This window comes from Pelodiscus sinensis, chromosome 15 (genome assembly GCF_052426305.1).
Source record: "Pelodiscus sinensis isolate ZL-2025 chromosome 15, ASM5242630v1, whole genome shotgun sequence".
In the NCBI taxonomy this organism is placed as follows: domain Eukaryota; kingdom Metazoa; phylum Chordata; order Testudines; family Trionychidae; genus Pelodiscus; species Pelodiscus sinensis.
In genome coordinates, this window is record NC_143066.1 from 28760013 (window position 1) to 28780935 (window position 20923).

Below are 20923 nucleotides of genomic sequence, written 5' to 3' on the forward strand. Positions count from 1 at the left end.
AGAACAAGAACTCAGGAATTTCTGGCTATAAATCTAAAAACATGTGAATGAGTGACCATTTAGACTTGTTTTTTTAAGTTGTACTTTTACTTTCATTTTAGGTTGCGGTTTCAATCTTCATAAAAGAAAAATAAATTTACACAGAAGGATGCTCTCTCACAACATGACCTGGATAAGCTATCCAAGCCATAGCTTGGACTCATCCATCAAAATAGAAGACCTCATAGCTTCTCAAAATGTCATATCAAGATTTATGCATTGCTACATTGCCTTCTTTGTACCCACAGGTTTAATAGCTGGCATATTTATCCTGACCATCTTCATAAAGAACTTGCAGCATAACTTGAAAAAATTAGACACATTTCTTTTTTATTTCACCATCAGCAATATTGTGATGATATTGTTTTCATTTACAGTCATAACTCGACCTGGATATTTAATGGCAACCTACTTAGGGTGTGGAGTTCTGTCATTTTTTTTCAATGTAAGTTATTTCAATTCTCAGTATCTTCTAATTTTGATGCTGCTTGCTTTTTTACTCAATAGATTCCCATCAAGCACTGCTGTGATGACCAAAGCAATTCAAAGGCCACTGTTATGTGTTGGATTTGTACTAGCATGTGCCTTCTGCATATCTCTGGTAGTGGTGTCATTGCTAGGTACGGATAACTACCACAAAGTAACAAACTGTCAATTAGATCCATTATTTGCATTGCCTGAATATGAGATTATTAAATTCAGCTTTGGGTTTGGAATTCCATTGTTTTTCCAGATATTCTGTTTTATTTTATTCTTTGTTAAAGAAGCCCAACCAGAAGCTCCAACCTTAAAAAAGAATGTTCAAACTTATCTGGCTGTGCTGACTATAACAATAACAATGTTTGCATGCCGTCTGTTTTACAACATTATGATTCTCTCCAGGACCACATTAAAGATACACAAAAGCATTGGCACGCCGAAGAATGAGCTAATGATGAATATAGCAGAGATAGTGTTGTTTAGTGAGAGCTGCATTAGTTTGATATTCATACTTTCTCTGCATAAACCATACCAGGCTGGAATACTGAAAATCATAATGAACCTCATAAAAGTTTGCAGAAAAGATACTACCAACGAGTCTCCTGAAATACGAGCAGCATCTATTGATGATGAAAGTGGGCCTCATTGACTCTCCTTTGTCCCTCAAAGTATTGAAACATTTTCACTTGTTTTATCAAGAACTGTCCATCTTTTTTGGCTCAAGACTAAACCTGCTTTACAAATATCTGAAGAAAAAAATGTTGCTTGGTACTTACCATCAAGGTTTTCAAAATGAAAGGAACTGATTTTTGTTAGGCATTTCCCTACACCAAAACAAAGTCTTGCACATATTGATGCCAGAACAGTATGCTTTCCTGATGACTTCAATGTACAAGCACAAAAATAAACAAAAGCACAGCAAACGCATCTTTACCAGTGACAAAAATCAAGAGGGAAACTGTATTTCCATGCAACTGGAATATAGTCTACTAGAAATTGACAATATTTATGCATTATACAGATAACGGCTAATTTGAAGCGCCAAAGCAGTAAAATATGGCCCAAGAGTGAAAACAGTCTTCAAACTGTGATATATTGTACAGGATTCCATAATTTGAAAAAATACTGTGCTAACCTGAGAACATTCTCTCCTCTCTCCCTGCCTTCCTTCTTGTAGCCAATCAATATTCTGGGGATTTTTGCCTTCATTCTCCTTGTGGACAAAGCAGTCTTTTGAGTGAGAAGTGGAGAGCTCCAAGATTGCCTATTAATTCATGACAGCCTTTGGAGAAATGTGTACGTTACAGTTTCTCAAATGCAAGGCAGTTTGGATCGCAGGGAAGACTTCAGGACTGCAATGAGTCACAACATTAGAACAGAGAAACAGGATGGCAGATTAAGACCTTGTACAGAAATACAAGATTTTTGTTGATGACTTTAATGCACAAGCATGGATATGCTCAGGCGTTATAACTCAACATTAAGACTGACAAAAAGTAGTGATGAGCTTTGTTGGCAGATGGATCCATGTAGCTCCATCCAGAATATAAAGGTGAATGTCTCTTTGGAAAGGAGGGAAATAAAAACCTAGGGCAGGGAAAGCCCTGAAGGGAAGCCTCTAGGACAGTGATGGGCAACCTAAGCCAGTGAGTGGGACACATGACTGGTTCTTCTCATCAATGGGCCACAAGATTGTTGTAACCAAGACTGTCTCTCGGGATGGAATAGTTTTGCTAACTGCGCTTGCGTACCTAGAATTTGCGGGATATGCTGATTGAACCATGGTAGTGCTTTGATTGGATGCATGGCGCTTTCAGTCAATGTTGTGCAAAATCAACACACACTGCAGTTCACGGGTCCTTGCTTTCTTTATGTGAGTGTCATGAAGACAGAAATCAGCAGAATCTAGCAATCTTGCTGCATGGGCAATGGTAAACAAAATGCCTTGTGGGCCACACACAGAACACCGATGGCCACATGCAGCCTGCGAGCCACAGGTTGCCCAACAATGCTCCAGGAAGAGCCAATTTTAGGAAGGAATCTTTGGATGAGGATTTTTTTTTTAAATAATAAACAAAATAATTATAAATAAAGCTAAACCCCAAGAAGGGGAAAGTTGGACTAACAGGTTCTGAGTACTTTGCTGAGGATAGGTTAGGGGCTAACATTTTGTAGTGGAGGTGGGATTCCCTAATATCCACTGCACAAAGAGGGAAAATGGAAGAAATTCTGAAATGGATGATAGAACAGCATCTACACTAGCAGGCAGTTCAGAAAGCACCCTTGCAGCAACAGCACAGGCTGATGTTCCACTGCTACCAGTTTCAGATGCAAATGAGGCTTATCTGGTTACTTATGAATGGGTAATTAATGCAGTTCAATGAGACAAGGAGTCATTTAACCTCTTCCACCTCCCTTTTATTGTTTGACACAGCAGTGCAAGCTTCATTTGAGGGCTTGGACAAGCATGTTGCCATAGGTTACAAGGCTATATGGATTTATTTTGGACTGAATGAGAGGTCTCATGCGAACTTACCAGAAGAGGTTCTGAAGTGAGCTCTTTTTGTTAGGGATGGAACCACATATTTTTGCACAGTATTTGATGGCTTGGGAACTCATTGGCTCAGGCCTAATACCCAGATGGTAAGGGAACAGAAAGATGTTATAACAATGGAGCTCTGCTTAGAAAGTCTGCCTGAGAGGATGAAGGCTTCTGTGGACAGCTGGTGTTGGTGCTCAGTGGTAAAGGGACATAAAGAGGATTATCCAGAAGTTAAGCCACTAGAGATAACCACAACCACGTGCTAAAAATAAAGGACATCCAGCTGGACAGTAAGGATTAAAATCCCTTTTAACTAGTTAACCAGTTAACCGATTGGGAGGCAGTGCCCCCCCTCCCCCCCCCCCACATTATCCACAACATACTCTGCAGGGGTGGAGTAGCTGCCTGCCCATGGCAGGCAATAGGTTGCTTCAACCCCCACTGGTTTCTTGTAATGACTCATCTGTTAAGGGTGAGGTTTATTGGTTAACCATTATCATCCCTGCTGGATAGATGATAGAGCCATCTCTTAGAAGAACGAGGGAGGAAACAAGAAGGACAGGAATGCTTGCCCAGAATCTAGTAAAAACCCAACACCTTTGACAGGGTGATCAACTTTCACATATAAAAAAAAGCCATGCATTTCTGGAGCGTGACTACGTGGAGATTTAAGCTCTCACTAAAGCCACGAATACTGGACTTTTGACAGGAAGAGACTGCCAATAAACTAGAAAGAGGATGGTAAAACACCTAAGAAACTTGGAAGTGACCAAATATAAGTTAGAGGGTTTTAGTCAAGAGTGAGATACTATAGGCAGCAGAACCTATTAAGATCACGTCTGTTAGCATGGGAATTCTGAACAGAACCCATGACTTGCTTCCCTATTTGGGAGTCATATGAATTGACTCTGTTCTCCTCATCACCATGGCCTGTTGCCAGGAGGGGAAACTAGAAAATTTCCCAGAAATCCAGGGCATGTGCTGGTATATTTCTCAGTGGTGGATATTATGTGTAATATACACATAAGCTCATAGGTACCCAAAAGACATGGACTTCTTAAAGGTGTGTGTGTGCACAACAATTAGCTCAAATTAGTACAACGAGCAATCTAGGCTAGAAGAAAAACTTCACAAACAGAAACCAGCAGACTCTGGCAACCCTGTGTGGGAAATGGTAAATAAAATGTCTCACAGGCCACACAAAGAATGCCGATAGACTGCAGGCTGTCCACCGCTGAATTAGTATATGTGAGTTACTGAAGTCTCGCTAGTTTAGCTCAGGTGAGTGATCAATAGTAAAACACCACAAACTCCAGAATGGTATAATTATATGTGCAAAATTATTTGATTAGCAGTTGAGTCATAATTCAGGATGCTGCATCCTCTCTCCCCCTCCCCCCTTTGCATTCCAAAGATCAGCAGCACTCCAGCTTCAGACCACACCTATTGATGGAATAGCTGGATCAAATTTAAGTACCACTTAATTAACTATGTGATTTTTAAGTGTGGGCATCAGTTATATGCAGGCAAATCTTGACTTACACCACAAACTAATAAGGTATCAAGGATGAGCTCTGAAGCTCTATATATTTAACAGAACATATACTCTTCAGACGCTCACAAAGATTTTCACACAATATCCCACCAATGAGTCTAACCCTGATCTGCAAGGATCACTTGTTGGAGTGAAAGGACAGATTTAATTCCTTAGTTTTAGGCACTGACTGGACAACAACAGAACCAATGAATGCCGGTTGTTTTGCTGGGTTTTATGTGGATACATACCCACGTACCTGGGGCCTGTCTGAAAAGTGAGACTGATGTCTCTAGCAAAGGCTGAGAGACTCAATTAGGATTTCCAGAAAGTACTGCTATTTCTTTAATGGTGGAATTTTTTCTTATTCTATATTGATATTGCTTGCAATGTGAAAGATGTATGATTAGTTATGACGTTTTAAGCGTACTGTCTTTTTTTCTTGAAGTTTTAAAGTACGGGATACTAAACCCAATTTTTGGTAACATTTTAACAAAAATAAACTTTTTACAAAATAATTTATCAGTGATCCAGATGGCCTCCATTTCAGAACAGATTCAATTTTCTTAAAATTGCTAACAAGAGAAATGTATTCACTTGGAAAAAGTTGGTCCACAAAATACACACTGTTGAGCACTTCCAACAAGCATGGAAACAGCTATCCATTCCCACTCAGATCAAGAAGTCTTCACTGTTAGTAACTGGAGGAAATTAACAGATGCTACCTGTGTTTGGGGAAAGTGTACGGAGTGGGCCAAAGGGAAAGGATGTCGCTTAAGGGTTTTTTTCAAGGTAAAAGTAGTGTGTCAGGAGAAAGACTATGGAGGGTTGAGAGAATTTGGGGACACAGAACAACCTACACCCAAAAATAAGACATATTGTGATTATGCATTTGAATTATATCAGAAGGATAAACATATCCTTTATATTTCCCTACAGATTTATACTTTGTTAATGTCAACAAACTTAACAAATGATAGTACTAATTTCAATTTTTTCCATATATGGAGATGTTACTTTTATATTTACTTCACAGTTTTGCTCCTCTTTCCACTGAGTACTGCTTCCCTTCCACCTGGGAATACTTCAGCCCGCTATCCCAGTCCTATGCTCCAAGGCTCAACTACTGCACACTTTCCAGTGCTGTCTCACACTTCTCTTGGCAGTTTCTAGCAGCCTTCATCTCATACACATGTGAGAAATTTCATCAAACTCCTCCACAATCTGTAGCCAGCAGAAGCGGGCTGTTTTGCTGGTAGCATGGAAGGTGGGCAGCACTGCTTGGATTGCTCCTTGCCCTGTTCTCAATTAGGCTCCTACCTCAATTACAAGTCCCATTCTTTCTGCACCATAATGGCAGGGAATACAGAGGAAAGGCTGCTCTTGCCAGATTATGTGGGAATGACAGCTACTCTTATATATTCCATCTGTAAAACTACTGCTAATACATGAGAACACAAAAATTACAGTCACTAAATCCTGTTTGTTAAACACAAAATTATTAAATGCTATTACATACAAAATAGTCAATTGTAACACAATCACAAATAATTGGATCTGGAAGATCGAGATACAAAAGGAGCACTTAAAGACAATAAAGTCATTGCGGAGAAACTAAATGAATTCTTCGCTTCAGTCTTCACGGCTGAGGATGTTAGGGAGATTCCCAAACCTGACCCGTCCTTTGTAGGTGACAAATCTGAGGACTTGTCTCAAACTGAAGTGTCATTAATGGAGGTTTTGGAATTAATTGATAAACTTAACAGTAACAAGTCAGCGGGACCGGATGGCATTCACCCAAGAGTTCTGAAAGAACTCAAATGTGAAATTGCGGAACTATTAACTATGGTTTGTAACCTATCCTTTAAATCAGCGTCTGTACCCAATGACTAGAAGATAGCTAAAGTAACGCCAATATTTAAAAAGGGCTCTAGAGGTGATCCCGGCAATTACAGACCGGTAAGTCTAACATCAGTACCAGGCAAATTAGTTGAAACAATAGTAAAGAATAAAATTGTCTGACACATAGAAGAACATAATTTGTTGGGCAAAAGTCAACATGGCTTCTGTAAAGGGAAATCATGTGTTCCTAATCTATTAGAGTTCTTTGAAGGGGTCAACAAACATGTGGACAAGGGGGATCCAGTAGATATAGTGTACTTAGATTTCCAGAAAGCCTTTGATGAGGTCCCTTAACCAAAGGCTCTTAAGTAAATTAAGTTGTCACGGGATAAGAGGGAAGATCCTTTCATGGACTGAGAACTGGTTAAAAGACAGGAAACAAATGGTAGGAATAAATGGTAAATTTTCAGAATGAAGAGGGGTAACTAGTGGTGTTCCACAAGGGTCAGTCCTAGGACCAATCCTATTCAACATATTCATAAATGATCTGGAAAAAGGGGTAAACAGTGAGGTGGCAAAGTTTGCAGACGATACTAAACTGCTCAAGGTAGTTAAGACCAAAGCAGACTGTGAAGAACTTCAAAAAGATCTCACCAAACTAAGTGACTGGGCAACAAAATGGCAAATGAAATTTAATGTGGATAAATGTAAAGTAATGCACATTGGGAAAAATAACCCTAACTATACATATAATATGATGGGGGCTAATTTAGCTACAACTATTCAGGAAAGAGATCTCGGAGTCATTTTGGATAGTTCTCTGAAGATGTCCACGCAGTGTGGAGCGGTAGTCAAAAAACAAACAGGATGTTAGGAATCATTAAAAAGGGACAGAAAGTAAGATGGAGAATATCTTATTGCCCTTATATAAATCCATGGTATGCCCACATCTGGAATACTGCGTACAGATGTTGTCTACTCATCTCAAAAAAGATATACTGGAATTAAAAAAGGTTCAGAGAAGGGCACTAAAATGATTAGGGGTTTGGAACGGGTCCCATATGAGGAGAGATTAAAGAGATTGGGACTTTTCAGCTTGGAAAAGAGGAGAATAAGGGGGATATGATAGAGGTCTATAAAATCATGAGTGGTGTGGAGAAAGTGAATAAGGAAAAGTTATTTACTTGTTCTCATAATATAAGAACTAGGGGCCACCAAATGAAATTAATGGGCAGCAAGTTTAAAACAAATAAAAGGAAGTTGTTCTTCACACAACACATAGTCAATCTGTGGAACTCCTTGCCTGAGGAGGCTGTGAGGCTAGGACTATAACAGGGTTTAAAAGAGAACTAGATAAATTCATGGAGGTTAAGACCATAAATTGCTATTAGCCAGTACAGGTAAGGCATGGTGTCCCCAGCCTCTGTTTGTCAGAGGGTGGAGATAGATGGCAGGAAAAAGATCATTTGATCATTACCTGTTCGATTCACTCCCTCTGGGGCAACTGGTATTGGCCACTGTTGGCAGACAGGGTACTGGGCTGGATGGACCTTTGGTCTGACCCAATATGGCCATTCTTATGTTCTTATAAGCCTCTTGGAACTAGTTCCTTAACTGTGATTTTTTTTCTATTCTCATTCTCACATCCCATGCTCAGAGGTACCAGTAATTATCAAGTGCATTATTAGCAACAATAAAGTTGATGTAGTCAGGAGGTACCATAAACTCCATTAATATATGGTTTGTTAAGACATCCTTTACTATCAAATATGTCTAGAATATCAGCAAAGCTAATGAGACAGAAGGGTACAATGTTCAACAGCCAGTAAAATGCGTTGGAATCATTTTATATCCCTTTTTACCATGACAAGGCTGAATGTTAAGATGTCACTGTATTAGTCAATAACATAGTTATAGCTAGACAAACGTAAGCCTACGTTCATATTTGAATATGTTTCGACCTTTTTGAGAAAGGTTCCAAGAAACTTCAATAGAGCATGACTGCATTGCACATTGTGTAGTCTGATGAATACAGAACTCATAAAATTATAATAATTCTGGGTTTGACTTTTTTCTGCTTTATAAAAACAGCTACTTAGTGGCTAGTGTCAAAGAAAATACCTTGGTCATTTAAAAATGTTCATTTTCTCCAAAATACCAAAAGAATCAGTACTTTTTACAAAATTATGTATTTTAATATAAAGCCAACTGATGTTCAGAAAAAGGTATTTTAAACTGCAGCTTTGTTTTCGTGACACTGTTCCCTCTATAACTTAGCACAACTCAGTGAGGCAGTATTTTTGCTGCAACAAGATCAAGAAAAGCCCATCATCCACTTATCAGAAACATGCAAGGCCCTTTTACTCAAGTTTTACACAAGAAAACAAATCTTGTTCCTCTCTTACTTCAAATAAAAAAGGACACCAAAACAGCTCAGGGAATTTTAACAATGATTTCTAAACATGTAACAAGGGCATCAGGCTGACTACGTCTATCTAGGGATGTAAGTGAGTAGCTGACTCGTCGACTAACCAATAAGCGTAGGCTTATCAGTCAAGTCAACTACTCGCATTCCCCCCTACTTTGCTGCCTCTGTATAAGAGGCAGCAATGGGAGGAGCAGGAGCGGGCACTAGGGGGATGGAGAGTTGGCTTAAAAGGAGGTTCCCCGGCGCCATCTCTGTTGTGGTGCCTGTCGCCCCACCTCCACACTGCTGCCTCTATCAAATGGGACCCCCCGCAGAGAGGGGCTGCAGTTGGAGCAGCCTCTGCCCGCGGTCAGTCCAGCTACCCACCTGGTTCTTACTACATTTAAACAGCACAGCCACAGTGGGAGTAGGTTCCAGACTCAACGTGACCCAGGACTGAGCCAGGCTACCTTCCTTTATCGACTAACTGTGTAGCTGATAAAAATTCGATCAACTATTTGATTAGCCAATTAACTACATCTTAACCTGCCTACTTCTATCCCAAGCTGAATTTGTAATTTGAACTTTTGAAAATCCTGAACATGAGGACCCATGCTTAAAACCATCCTTAGAAGAATAGTTATATAATACTGCATAGAAGTAGAGCAATGAGTGGCATTTTACAATAAAAGATCCTAAGTATAAAAATATAAGTAAAATTTAACACTTTGAACATTGTGCATATGAACTTTGGTTTTGTTCTTTCAAATGAGAAATAAAGGTTTAAAACATTTATCTGGTTTTAGAACGTTCTTAAGACTTTCTTTCCAGTTATAATAGAACAATTCTGACAACCGGCAGGTGGTGTTTGTGCAACTGTCAGCTAGTTCTCTGCCCCTGGAGATGAAATGCAGAACTCCACCTGCCTTACTGGGATTTGGAAGTAAGACTGAGTCTCCAAATCCACTGCATCATTAAGCTTATTTCATAGAAGAGGTTTTCAGCTGAACAACTAAGCAGCAGCAAGTTGAGGATACCAATGAAATACAAAAGATTAGGAGAGAAATAGAACAAAGTATAGGAAAATTTTAGTCAAGATTTCTGCTCATTCATTAACTATTTTTCTAACTATTTTTAAATATTTTTCTTGGCACTGTGAAAATACTTTAAACTCTCAGATAAACTCAACAACTGCTATAGATGCATAGTAAAACATGTTTATTTGCTATTTAAAATTAATCTTTGAAGCGGTGGCTCAATGAGCATTTGAATCTATAGTTCTATCCTCCCTCAAAAACAAAGGGAGGGTAAAATAAAAGATAGAATGAGCATTATAAAGTTCATTAACAGATATGACGAAAATATTTATGTCTAGTTTTGGTAAAGAAAAGGAACCAGCAAAAATGGGGTTAATTCTAGCCTTAAAAGGAAGCCTGTTCAACACCACTTCAAGTGAACACAAATTAGAACGACCCTGGGAATCTATAAAGCCATGTTTTATTGCCAAGGATCTGCAGTAAGATCTGCATTTGCTGTCAAACAATGACAGTCATTATTTAGGATGTTTAACAGAATATGCTTTTATATGGATTTTTTGTTACTAAGTTGCTCAACAGGTGGCATTCAATGCAGCATGGCATCACCTAAATAACATTAAAAGTTTTGAATGTCTGTATAGCTGAAATTAACATATCCACTAACAGTGTATCTGAATATAAACCAGCCTTATGGTGTGTGGAAGAAAATCAGATCTGAACAAATGACTATGGATGGACACACGGGAATTAAAGGTAAATTCTAACACTTTACATAGCTACAAACAATCTCATTGCTGAAGGTATTGATTTGAATTTGGTGGACTTTTATGCATAGTTAGATTATCATTAGACACCTACCTTTGTGAAACATTAATATTCCAAAACATGAATTTTCCCTTCATTGCATCTGAAGCTGTTTATCACCTCATTCAAGTACAAAAATTGTTTCTAATATGAATATTTCAGGAAAAAGGCAACAATTCTATTATTCATGACATGCTTAGATTTCTAGTTGAAAAAAAATCAAAATTACCTCTCAAAAATGCTTTGCACAAACAAAGACTTGCACTGCAATAATGCCTCAAAATATATCCTGCTAACGACTAACCATAGCTGGAATAATTTTAAAAACATTAAATCAATACTAAAATTCATAATGCATTCTATTAATTTTCTCCAATTACAATAGTCTGATCTTTTTCTCCCCTGGGAGCATGCCCTACCAGTATTTTAAAGCATGAAGATTTTAAAAGAATAAAAGGATAAAGTATTCTATTGATTCATGTATTTATCCAAATATATCTTTGATGTGTTTTATACAAGTATATATTTCACTTTTATAGTTCAGAACAGAATGTAATCATCCTACTACTAAACAGGTTTGTTATTTTAAAATATATATAAAATCAATTATAAAATATTCAAATTGATCATTTCTTGCTTTAAAAAAAAGTTGAAACTCTTGCCACGATTTCAAATTTACATAACCATACATTAAAATAAAGGTCTTATTGTTCACCCTGGTATGTCATTTTCACCTCCATTTTCATTATGAAAGGTGATTCAGTAAAATTTATTGCAAAGAAAATAAGATTAAACATGAAGATGGTGTAAATTAATACAAATTCACATTATCTTCACTTTTAAAAAGATGTCTTTTCCTTCTGTCTTCCTCCATAAGCAGAAGGACATTTCGTCTGTCTAGATTTTGCTAACATTTTTGCAGCCAAAGGCTATGCTCTTTAATAAGCTTGCTATTTAACTATGAAAACAAGGAATATGATACATAGAAAAGTTCCTCTCCTACCCCAGAGATTAATGGGTCAGCTTTACTGATGCATCCCCCTCTTCTATTCATCAATATTAAGAGCGCCTGATTAGCACATGTTTGAGCTGACTGCTCCTAATAATTTCTCTCATGTACGTTAAATGCTTTTTTGGCTGAATATTTGTTTATATGTATTCGAGCATCAAGCTCCTAAACACAAAATTACTTGTGTATGTGAATAAGTGTAAACTCACAATCCCTATACGATTGAATGCCTGAGCTTTAAAAACATTAACATAAATCATCTAAGCATGAGATTAATAATTTTTCATTTACTAATTGCAGATCCAAGGATATTCAGCAATTGTTAAAAGGAATGAATGGACCAAATAATCTTCCACTTTCCAATTTCAAGAAGAAACATTTGTGAAGAAACATTGTATATGCAATTCAACTATCATTACGTTCAGAAAGGCCCCACATGATTGGGTATTAAATTTTCTCACTTACCTTGTACATGGAATCTTACAAATAGGAAATTAATTTATTTTCTGTAACTGATAAATTTCCAGTCATTCTAAGCCTAATTAATTTGGCTTCCATTCCATTTCCAAACAGTTTAAACATTTTATACACAACAAAACCCCTATTTCCAAATCCTTAAAATTCTTGCTGAAACCTCTTTGGAAATCAACAATTTACCATTTTGGCCTGAAAAGTCAACGCGTAAATATTGATGTAATCTTTCGAGCAGATACCTTAACCATGGAATCTTACACAGGAGCATTATTGCCATTTATTTGTAACAGCACATCTTTTGAACGAAATGGATCATATTTATGTAATGAAAGCATGCCTTCTAGCTTGGCTGATGAATCAGAAGAACACCAACAATACATTATTGGGCTTTTCTTATCATGCCTTTACACTATTTTTCTTTTCCCTATTGGCTTTGTAGGAAACATTCTGATTTTAGTTGTGAACATAAGTTTTCGTGAAAAGATGACTATCCCTGACCTGTACTTCATAAATCTTGCAGTAGCTGATCTGATTTTAGTTGCTGACTCCCTCATTGAGGTTTTTAATCTTGATGAAAAGTACTATGATATCACTATTATTTGTACTTCCATGTCTCTGTTTCTTCAGATCAACATGTATAGCAGCATTTTCTTTTTGACATGGATGAGTTTTGACAGATATATAGCACTTGCAAAAGTAATGAGGTCCAACATATTTCGCACTATGCAACATGCTAGATTAAGCTGTGGCCTCATATGGATGGCATCTATCTCTGCAACACTAGTGCCATTTACAGCTGTACATTTGCAGCACACTGGAGAGATCTACTTTTGTTTCGCAGATGTAGAAGAAATCCAGTGGTTAGAAATAACTTTGGGGTTTATAATCCCCTTTGTAATCATCGGCCTTTGTTACTCATTAATTGCTCGAGTTCTTGTAACAGCACACAAACACAGGAGTCTTCGACTACGGCGCCAGAAGGCTCTTCGAATGATATTTGTAGTTGTCCTGGTTTTTTTTATCTGCTGGCTACCTGAAAATGTCTTCATTAGTGTTCAGCTTCTTCAAGAGAAAGGAAAGACAATCTCTTCAGGCAACCCATCTTTTCGGCATGATTATCCCCTAACTGGACATATTGTAAACCTAGCAGCCTTTTCTAACAGCTGTTTGAACCCTCTGATTTACAGTTTTCTAGGTGAAACTTTTAGACACAAATTACGATTGTATGTTGAACAAAAAACTAAAATGTCAACATTCAATCGTTTTTGTCATGCTGCCCTAAAGTCAGTTATTCCTGACAGTAATGAGCAATCAGAAGTTTAATTTAGTAGTGCTATATAAAAACAACTGAAAATTGCACAAATATAAACTATAATGCTTGTGACTAACAGTAAAATATATGTATATACAATGCCTTGCTGAGTATTGAAGGTTTATTCTCTAAATATTTTTATGACAAGATTTCAATGGGGAACAATACATTTTAGTTAGATTTGTATTTAATTATCAACAGACTAATTAAAAGCTGACTAATAAGGAGCCTTTAGTTTTGCATGATTTATCAGAAAATATTATTGAGCTAGGAAGAAACAAGATAACTCAATTATCAGAGAATAGCTACTTTGCTATATGTAATATGCTAGATGTTTCCACTTAAATAATGAAGTTGCCACAACAGTGAGAAAACCCATTACAACACATTGATGTGGAGATACAGAAAAAAATTACTGATTTTCCATCTAAATATAGCCATCTGACAACTTTGTGAAAAACTATTGTGCTGTGCACAGTGCTGCATATGCTTTCTGTTCTAACACATTTGAGTCATTGATTTTTTGTTTCTCTTAATGTAATATACTAGCATGCAGATTCTTTCCTAGTTTATAATGTTTACTTCAAGTCTGAAGTCACACAGTCACCTCCTTCCGTACATTACCTTATCTCAGAGAACCCATCAAAAGCAAATTTTGCTGCTTCATTTTATTTTTAAATGTTGTCCAAAGGAAAATCAGGGTATTTTGTCACAAGTGCAAATGTCACATTGAAGTGCCCTAAACTACTGCTATCTTCATATTAATATTTGTGTGTGTATGTATACACACAAACACATTTACATCAGTCACCACATTTAAATGAAAATTGAGACTTGTTAATATTGTAACAATAACTGTCTTGGCTGTAAAAATGGAATGTTGTTTTTAAAAAATACTTGCCTACTGCAAAAAGTGACAGTGTAAGAAGCTCTAATTAAAATGTATTTTTTGGCATCACAACTTCTATAATTGAGAAAATGATTAGCCATCAGGGTTTTTTCCTCTCAAATCCACTGGACTTCCAGGATCTTAGATGCCTGCTGGCTTTTTTATGGATTTTCTCCTTTTCAGAAAAGTCAGATCAAGAAGTAAAAGCAAAAACATCTTAGCATTACACAGTGGAATGGGGGAGGAGGAATTTTCCAAATTCTGCCTGCCTTGAAACCAATAACTGAGCCTTGATCTCAGATGCCCTGGCATATAGCATGTAATACATTAAGGCAAGGCCTTCACAGAAGGTGAAAAAAGATCACATTAGGAGCACTTAAAAAAAAAACCAACACAGAAACACTGAAATATTACTTATGTCACTGAATTGCACAGAACAGGACACAGACATATAATCTCATCTCTATATTCAAGTAGTTACGCATGCAAATCTCTCCAAACTGAGATAAGACCCCTTTATTCCCACTTTACATGTATTCTACATGGGCATGAGTATGACACATGAACAAGGGTTTTTTTAAAATATTTTTTAAGAATATTTCACATGCAATTACATTTCTGCTGAAATACTTGAAAAGTTTCTTAATGGAAGCTATAACCACAAAAGACTTGATCTCTAGGTGCATAGGTACCACTGGGTGATGGGAGGATTAACACCACATTTAGCTATACAGATATTCCTCAAATTGACGTACAAGAAACGTGTATGTTGGTGTTTCTTATACCTGTTTGTTCTTTGGTTTTATTTGCATATTTTCATTATCCAGAGCATCTGAGGAACAATTTCACTTTTGCACATCTTTCCCGTGGGAGTGTGAATTCATCTCCCAGGGAGGGTGTCTGGTATCGTGTCTTCTACATGTAGAATGAGTTGCTACACAACACTTAGCAACAAATCTCCTATATTCCTACTATCTAACATGTGGTGTTTTGTTCTTTCCCCACCCGCTTGCATCTCTGCAATTAACCAACGTTATTCACCAGCTATTTATTGTCCCTGTATATTAACTTCATCCTGGAAAGAATGGCATTTTAACTGGCATAGACTTGAAGGAATGGATTCTTCCCTCAGGTAAGCACTGCAGATAAGTCAGTCACCACGCATGCATGTACAAAAATCCTGGAGTGTCCCTCTCAAGCATCAAAATTACTCAAAATATCTTACATGTGCTTAAAAAAACCGAACACACACTCAAAACAATACCATGTATAACGGTGGGTCTGGGGGCACTACTGTGAGGGTCAAATCAGGGCAAACTGCTTAGAACCAGAACTACTTATAGTTCAAGATTGGGGTCCTTCTCTACAAGGCATCAAATCAATCACACAGAGTACTTCAGCTGCCACTCTGGCCAGCAAGAAGTCTCATAAGCAATCCCCTTAGATAACCCAGCTTTACCTGTACCACAACCAGCCACCACTCCTTACACAAAAACCAATCTCACCAACTACGAACAGGTTCTCCCGTCCCAAAAGACTACTCATAGTTCCAGGTCAATTTACTGCTGTACCTATCCTTTAGCATCTAAAATCTAAAGGTTTATTAATAAAAAGAGAGAGAAGGGCGAGAGTAAAATTATTCAAGAAAGCACATTACATACATCAATCACCAAGCTCTTGATCCAGGCTCTGAGCAGAGATGTAATAAGCTGCTAGCTTAAAAGTCTCTGGAGTACATCCTATGTTAGGATGGGTCAACAGATCCTTCCTAGCTCTGTGTTCATAGCAGAGCTGTTCTGAAGTCAAGAATAGGATTGAAGACAAAGATGGAGGAACCCCCAAGATCCTTTTATAATCTTGCCCATATGGAGGGAAATCTATTGTTCTCCTGAGTGAGGGTACCTCCCAAAATGGAGCTGACCACATGATCAAATGACCTCTCCGTGTCCCTTTAAGCAAGGAGCCATAGTGTACCTGCTGGTCTGCAGGTTAGCAGCCAAATTCCTCAGGTGTTTATTGGCAACACATAAGAGTCATTGTTCATGCAACAGCACAGCTATTCACTGATTAATCACTCCTCACTGCTGCTGTCTCCCAGACATAAAACATTTAAAATACAAGTACAGAACCCATATTCATAATTTTACAGACAAAATTCACACATGTATACAAGTAGCATAAATAGAATCAGCATAGCACAAGCTTTCATTAGAGACCTCACTTGTCCAACTTTGCACAGGATTTGGGGCAAACACACAACAGGTATCAGGGGTTCAATATGGAGGTTGTCATGGGGAGAGAGAACTATATCTCTCTCACGATAGCAGCTTGGGGCTAGGTGAGAAGTGCCTCTCCATGTCTGCTGTAGTGGGCACAGCCGGGGGAGGGGTTCATGTCCTCTGGCTGGAGCAGGTCCATAACCAAACCCTTACCTTGCTTTAAGTTATAAGTACCCTGACCTTACGTCCCAAATTTTCTGGGACTGTCCTGGTTATAGGTACTAAGTCCCAGTGTCCCCATCGAGTAGAGAAATGTCCTGGAAAGTCCCACCAGACATTTCACACAGACCGAGACTGTACACTTCCATTGCTCCTCAAGCGGCACAGTGCAGCAGCAACAGCGTCCTCCCTCCCCCGAAGAGCGCACAGGAGGCTCCATTGGGGCTTTTCAGGCTGGGGTGGGTTTCTGGTGGCATGTGGTTTCTGGCTACTTTGCCACCCACTGCCCCAGCACCATGTGGTTCCCTCCTTCCCCCATGGGACTGCCTGCCATGCAAGGCCCCTGGTCCGGCCACACAGCTGCCTCCTCCACATGTGCAGGCAGCAGCTTGTTCTTCTTACAGCGAGCGGCCTCATGGCTGGGTAAGGATCCCCACTGTATGGGGCAGGGAGACTGAGCTCCCTCCCCCTTCTCACCCTGCTGGGGGAACAACAGAGTGCTGTCTGGAGGCACTTCCTGCGGCAAGGGGGTGCAAAGCCAGGAGGCACTTGTAAATGCAGGATAACTGCACTTGTAACTTTTCTTACAGGTTACAAGTAAGAAACACCTGCCCTTCTCACTGCCCTCAGCCCTCCTGAGACCTGCCCCCCTCCACCAGCCCTTCTCTCCCCCCTGTGCCCACTCCTCCAGTAACCCCACTCTGATTATGTGAGCTACCCCCTTTCCTAACACTTCCCTCTATACACCTGCCCGGCCTCTCCCCTCTGGTACTGGTCTCTCCCCTGCAGGTATCTGCCCTTCTGCTTCACCCCAAGAATCCCTTGGCACCTGCACCTTCCCTTACCCCTGCACCCTCCTGGTGCCTCCCCTTCCCTCACTGCCCCTGCCCCCTTTGTCCTCTTTTTCCCTGATGCCCACCCCCTCATCACCCTTTGCCCCCGTTCCCCTCATGCTCCTGTGCCCTCACACATAACTTGCTCCATCCCCGCCTTCCTCATGCACACCCCTTCTTTCAAGCCTCCTCCCAGCACTTCCCCCTCCCCCCTCTAGCCCTCAATGCCCTTACCCTCTCCTCTCCCAGCATCACTCTGTCCCCCCTCCCACTGATACCTCCCCTCCTGCCCTTTTCCTCATTGTCTCCAGTTCGCCCCCTGGCATTTGTCTCTCCACCACGCTGTCCCTTGGTGCCTTCCCCTTTCTTCTCCTGACCTGCCCCCCTCCCCTCAGCACAAGCCCCTTCCTCTCCCACCTCTTCCACCTATTTTTCCCGCACCCCCACCTTCTGCCTTCCAATTTGATCCTGTGATCGGGCCCGGCCACAGCTGCTTCCGTGACCCCTGACCTTGTGCCAGGCCTGGAGCCGGGCCGCGCAGTTTTAAAATTTAAAGTCCCGGGCCGTGACGTCACAGCACACCGAGCGTCTCCCCTCTCAGCTGTTGCGCGGGCATTTGAACATGCCACACATGCGCTCCCTCAGATGTCTTGCAAACCTGGCGCCTCCCCTCTCAGCTGCTGCGTGGAGAGGGTGCGCAAGTCTCTCGGAGGGAGTGCATGCCGCCATGCAACAGCTGAGAGGGGAGACGCTGGTTTGCAAGACATCCGAGGGAGTGCATGCACCCCACTTTGGAGACTACTGTTTTTAAAACACTGGCGTGGGCGCACATAAATGCCCGGGCGGGCGCCATGGCGCCCGCGGGCTCTGCGTTGGGGACCCCTGGAATAGAATATCGACTATTTGCTCTCCCTCTTGATGCTTTGATGAAAGGCAGCAAGGAAGGGGAAATAGGAGCCAGTGCCGGGGGGGGAGAGGGGGGGAGCTCGCTTAAAAGCTGGTTTCCTCCTGTACTGTCTCTGCAGTGCCACTTGTCCCCCCCGCCCTGCTGCCTCTACCAGAGGCAGTGGGGGAAGGGGGCATAGGGGAGGCTGCTCAGGTAACAGCTCCAGTCCATGAGGTCCCAATGGGGAGTTGGGCCCCGCAGACAGGGGCTGCTGCCACCAAACAGTCCCGTTTATGGTGGCCTGGGCTGTCTGCTGTGAACAGGAGCTACTGGACTCAGTGCGATCCACGACTGAGCAGTCCCAGCTCACACAGGTTGCTACACCTCTGCATTTTAAATGTAATAAGAGTCCGATGGCTCTTACTACACTTAAAATGCAGAGTCGCAGCACACATGGCCCCTGGAGCCAGCACAATCCAGGACTGCTGAGTCTCAGCCGATTCCTGAAGCTATCCCTCTTGCAGCTCTGCAGAGTGGCGCTTATTGACTAATCATAGTTGATACAGGTGACCCCTGATTTACGACCCCCCCACATTTACGACAATTTTTTTTCATGCAAGATAGCTCCTAAAACCCCCCAATATATGTCCACAGATTGTATTTATGACGGCATACGACACGGACTCCATGCATCATCCCAAAATGGGAAATGCACAAGGTCAGTCAGACTCATCGGCCTGCAGCTGCTACTTGAATTGAATGCATCTCTGCCACATGTCTTCACTTTTTAGTTATTTTTGTGCATTATTTGAATTATTTAGTTTAGTTTTCCTCCATTTCCATAGTTAATTTTGGTATTTTTAGGGTGTGAAATGGGTTTCCAGGAATGAAACCGCCATTTATAACATTGCGCCTATGGGAAATGAGGGTAGGATTTATGACGGATTGACTTATGGTTGTTCTCCAGGAACCAATTAGGTCATAAGTGCGGGGGTCACCTATACAAACTGTATCGACTACATGATTAGCCTGATAATTGCAATTTAACATCCTTACCTTGAACATCAGTTCTCTCTGTCCCTTCCCCTCAACCTGTGAGGCTGGAGCGCCAGAGGAATGAGGTGTTTCAGTTGGGAGCCACATCAATGAGGGTTAGGGGTTTTTGGAGGAGTTTTGTATGCTTCTCACCTGTGTGCTCCCCAACTAATTTTTCAGTGGGTCACTGGCCCCAAACCCAAAAAAGGTTCCCCCGCTCCTGCCATAAATGAAGAAAACACGGAAGCCTTTTGTGTTGGACATAAATTAATATTTTACTTTATTTAAAATGGAGTTTAATAAATTAACACAAGGAAGTTAAAATGCTTAATCTTTAACAATTTAAATTAAGCCATTCTCCCTAGCTGCAGCAATAGCAAAATGGCTCCGGCTTAATTATGGAAACAATGAGTTTCCATTAGCAAATGGTGGTCCACGGAAAGGCTTACACTGAGTCAGGTGATTCACGGGCCAAAAACTTTGAGAACCACTGAAATAGAGGCACCCCTGATCTCTTCCCCCAAGTTAATGCAATACAGGATGGATTAATGCAATTTCTGTGTAGTTGCATGGGGGGCGGGTCCCAAACCCATCCCTATTGGTAGAGGACGGAAAGAGGAGTTCTTAGAGGGGTCACACAACACTCTTTACTTTCTGTCACTTGATCCCAGAAGTACTACCACCGGGGGTGGGACTTCATGTGACAGGTGAGTGTGGCCTAAGGGATCGGGTAGGTGGCTAATGAGGATGGGGCATGGCTAACATGTCCCCAGTTTTGGTTCAGAAAAATATGGTCACCGTAGTTAGAAGAGGAAGCTGTATATGGAATTTGGTGGCCCTAGCTCTTACCATTTAGGAGGAGTTCTTGAACTAACAGACAGATGCACAAACTCTCTCAAATATATAGTAGATATTTACTCACTCAATCCCAAGTCCTTGAATGTTTTACCCATGATAAATGTCTAACTTTGGAAATAAATAATTTTTTACAACAAATCTTTCAAACTCTGAAAACTTTCTGTAGTCAGTTATTATTAAAGTCCAGATACCACAATGACAACTAGAAATATCTAGGCAAATTATATTGTTATAAAATGAAAAAAATGTGTAATGTCAGGAATTACAAAATATGCAATTCCTCTTACTGACATAATGTACTACATTTAGAGCCAAAATTACAGCATGCCTACCACAATGAAGAAAAGCTGTTTGCTGTTGCCTACATATTTTAGATTTGAGTACAATCATGTGCTTCTTGAAACTCTAGCAATAGTTCTTCAATTACTCATTAAATAAAGTCCTCTGCCAGGGTGCAAGAACAGCTCACCTCCTCCCACAATTTCTCTCTCCCCTGTTTTTTAA

At 40.2% G+C, this 20923-nt stretch overlaps 3 protein-coding genes across 7 annotated transcripts in view; 2 read left to right on the forward strand and 1 right to left on the reverse strand.

Annotated features, from left to right (window-relative positions):
- LOC102456427 (uncharacterized) overlaps nucleotides 1-11099 on the forward strand; it is a 48419-nt gene extending 37320 nt beyond the window's left edge. For both annotated transcript variants that reach the window (XM_025178694.3, XM_075899559.2), the window contains one exon: nucleotides 102-11099. In XM_025178694.3, coding sequence (XP_025034479.1) covers nucleotides 102-1168 — 1067 coding nt within the window. In that variant the 3' untranslated portion in view covers nucleotides 1169-11099. The remainder of the gene's footprint in view (nucleotides 1-101) is intronic.
- Nucleotides 1-20923, reverse strand: part of CHLSN (cholesin) — a 239341-nt gene that overhangs the window by 181207 nt on the left and 37211 nt on the right. The window lies entirely within an intron of this gene.
- GPER1 (G protein-coupled estrogen receptor 1) lies at nucleotides 11362-13707 on the forward strand. Its single transcript, XM_075899560.2, has one exon. It carries the CDS (start codon nucleotides 12415-12417, stop codon nucleotides 13489-13491), a length of 1077 nt encoding a protein of 358 aa, XP_075755675.1. The 5' UTR covers nucleotides 11362-12414; the 3' UTR covers nucleotides 13492-13707.

Excerpts from the sequence above, each read along its gene's own strand:
- GPER1 (XM_075899560.2), top strand. The coding sequence starts at position 12,415 with ATGGAATCTTACACAGGAGCATTATTGCCATTTATTTGTAACAGCACA.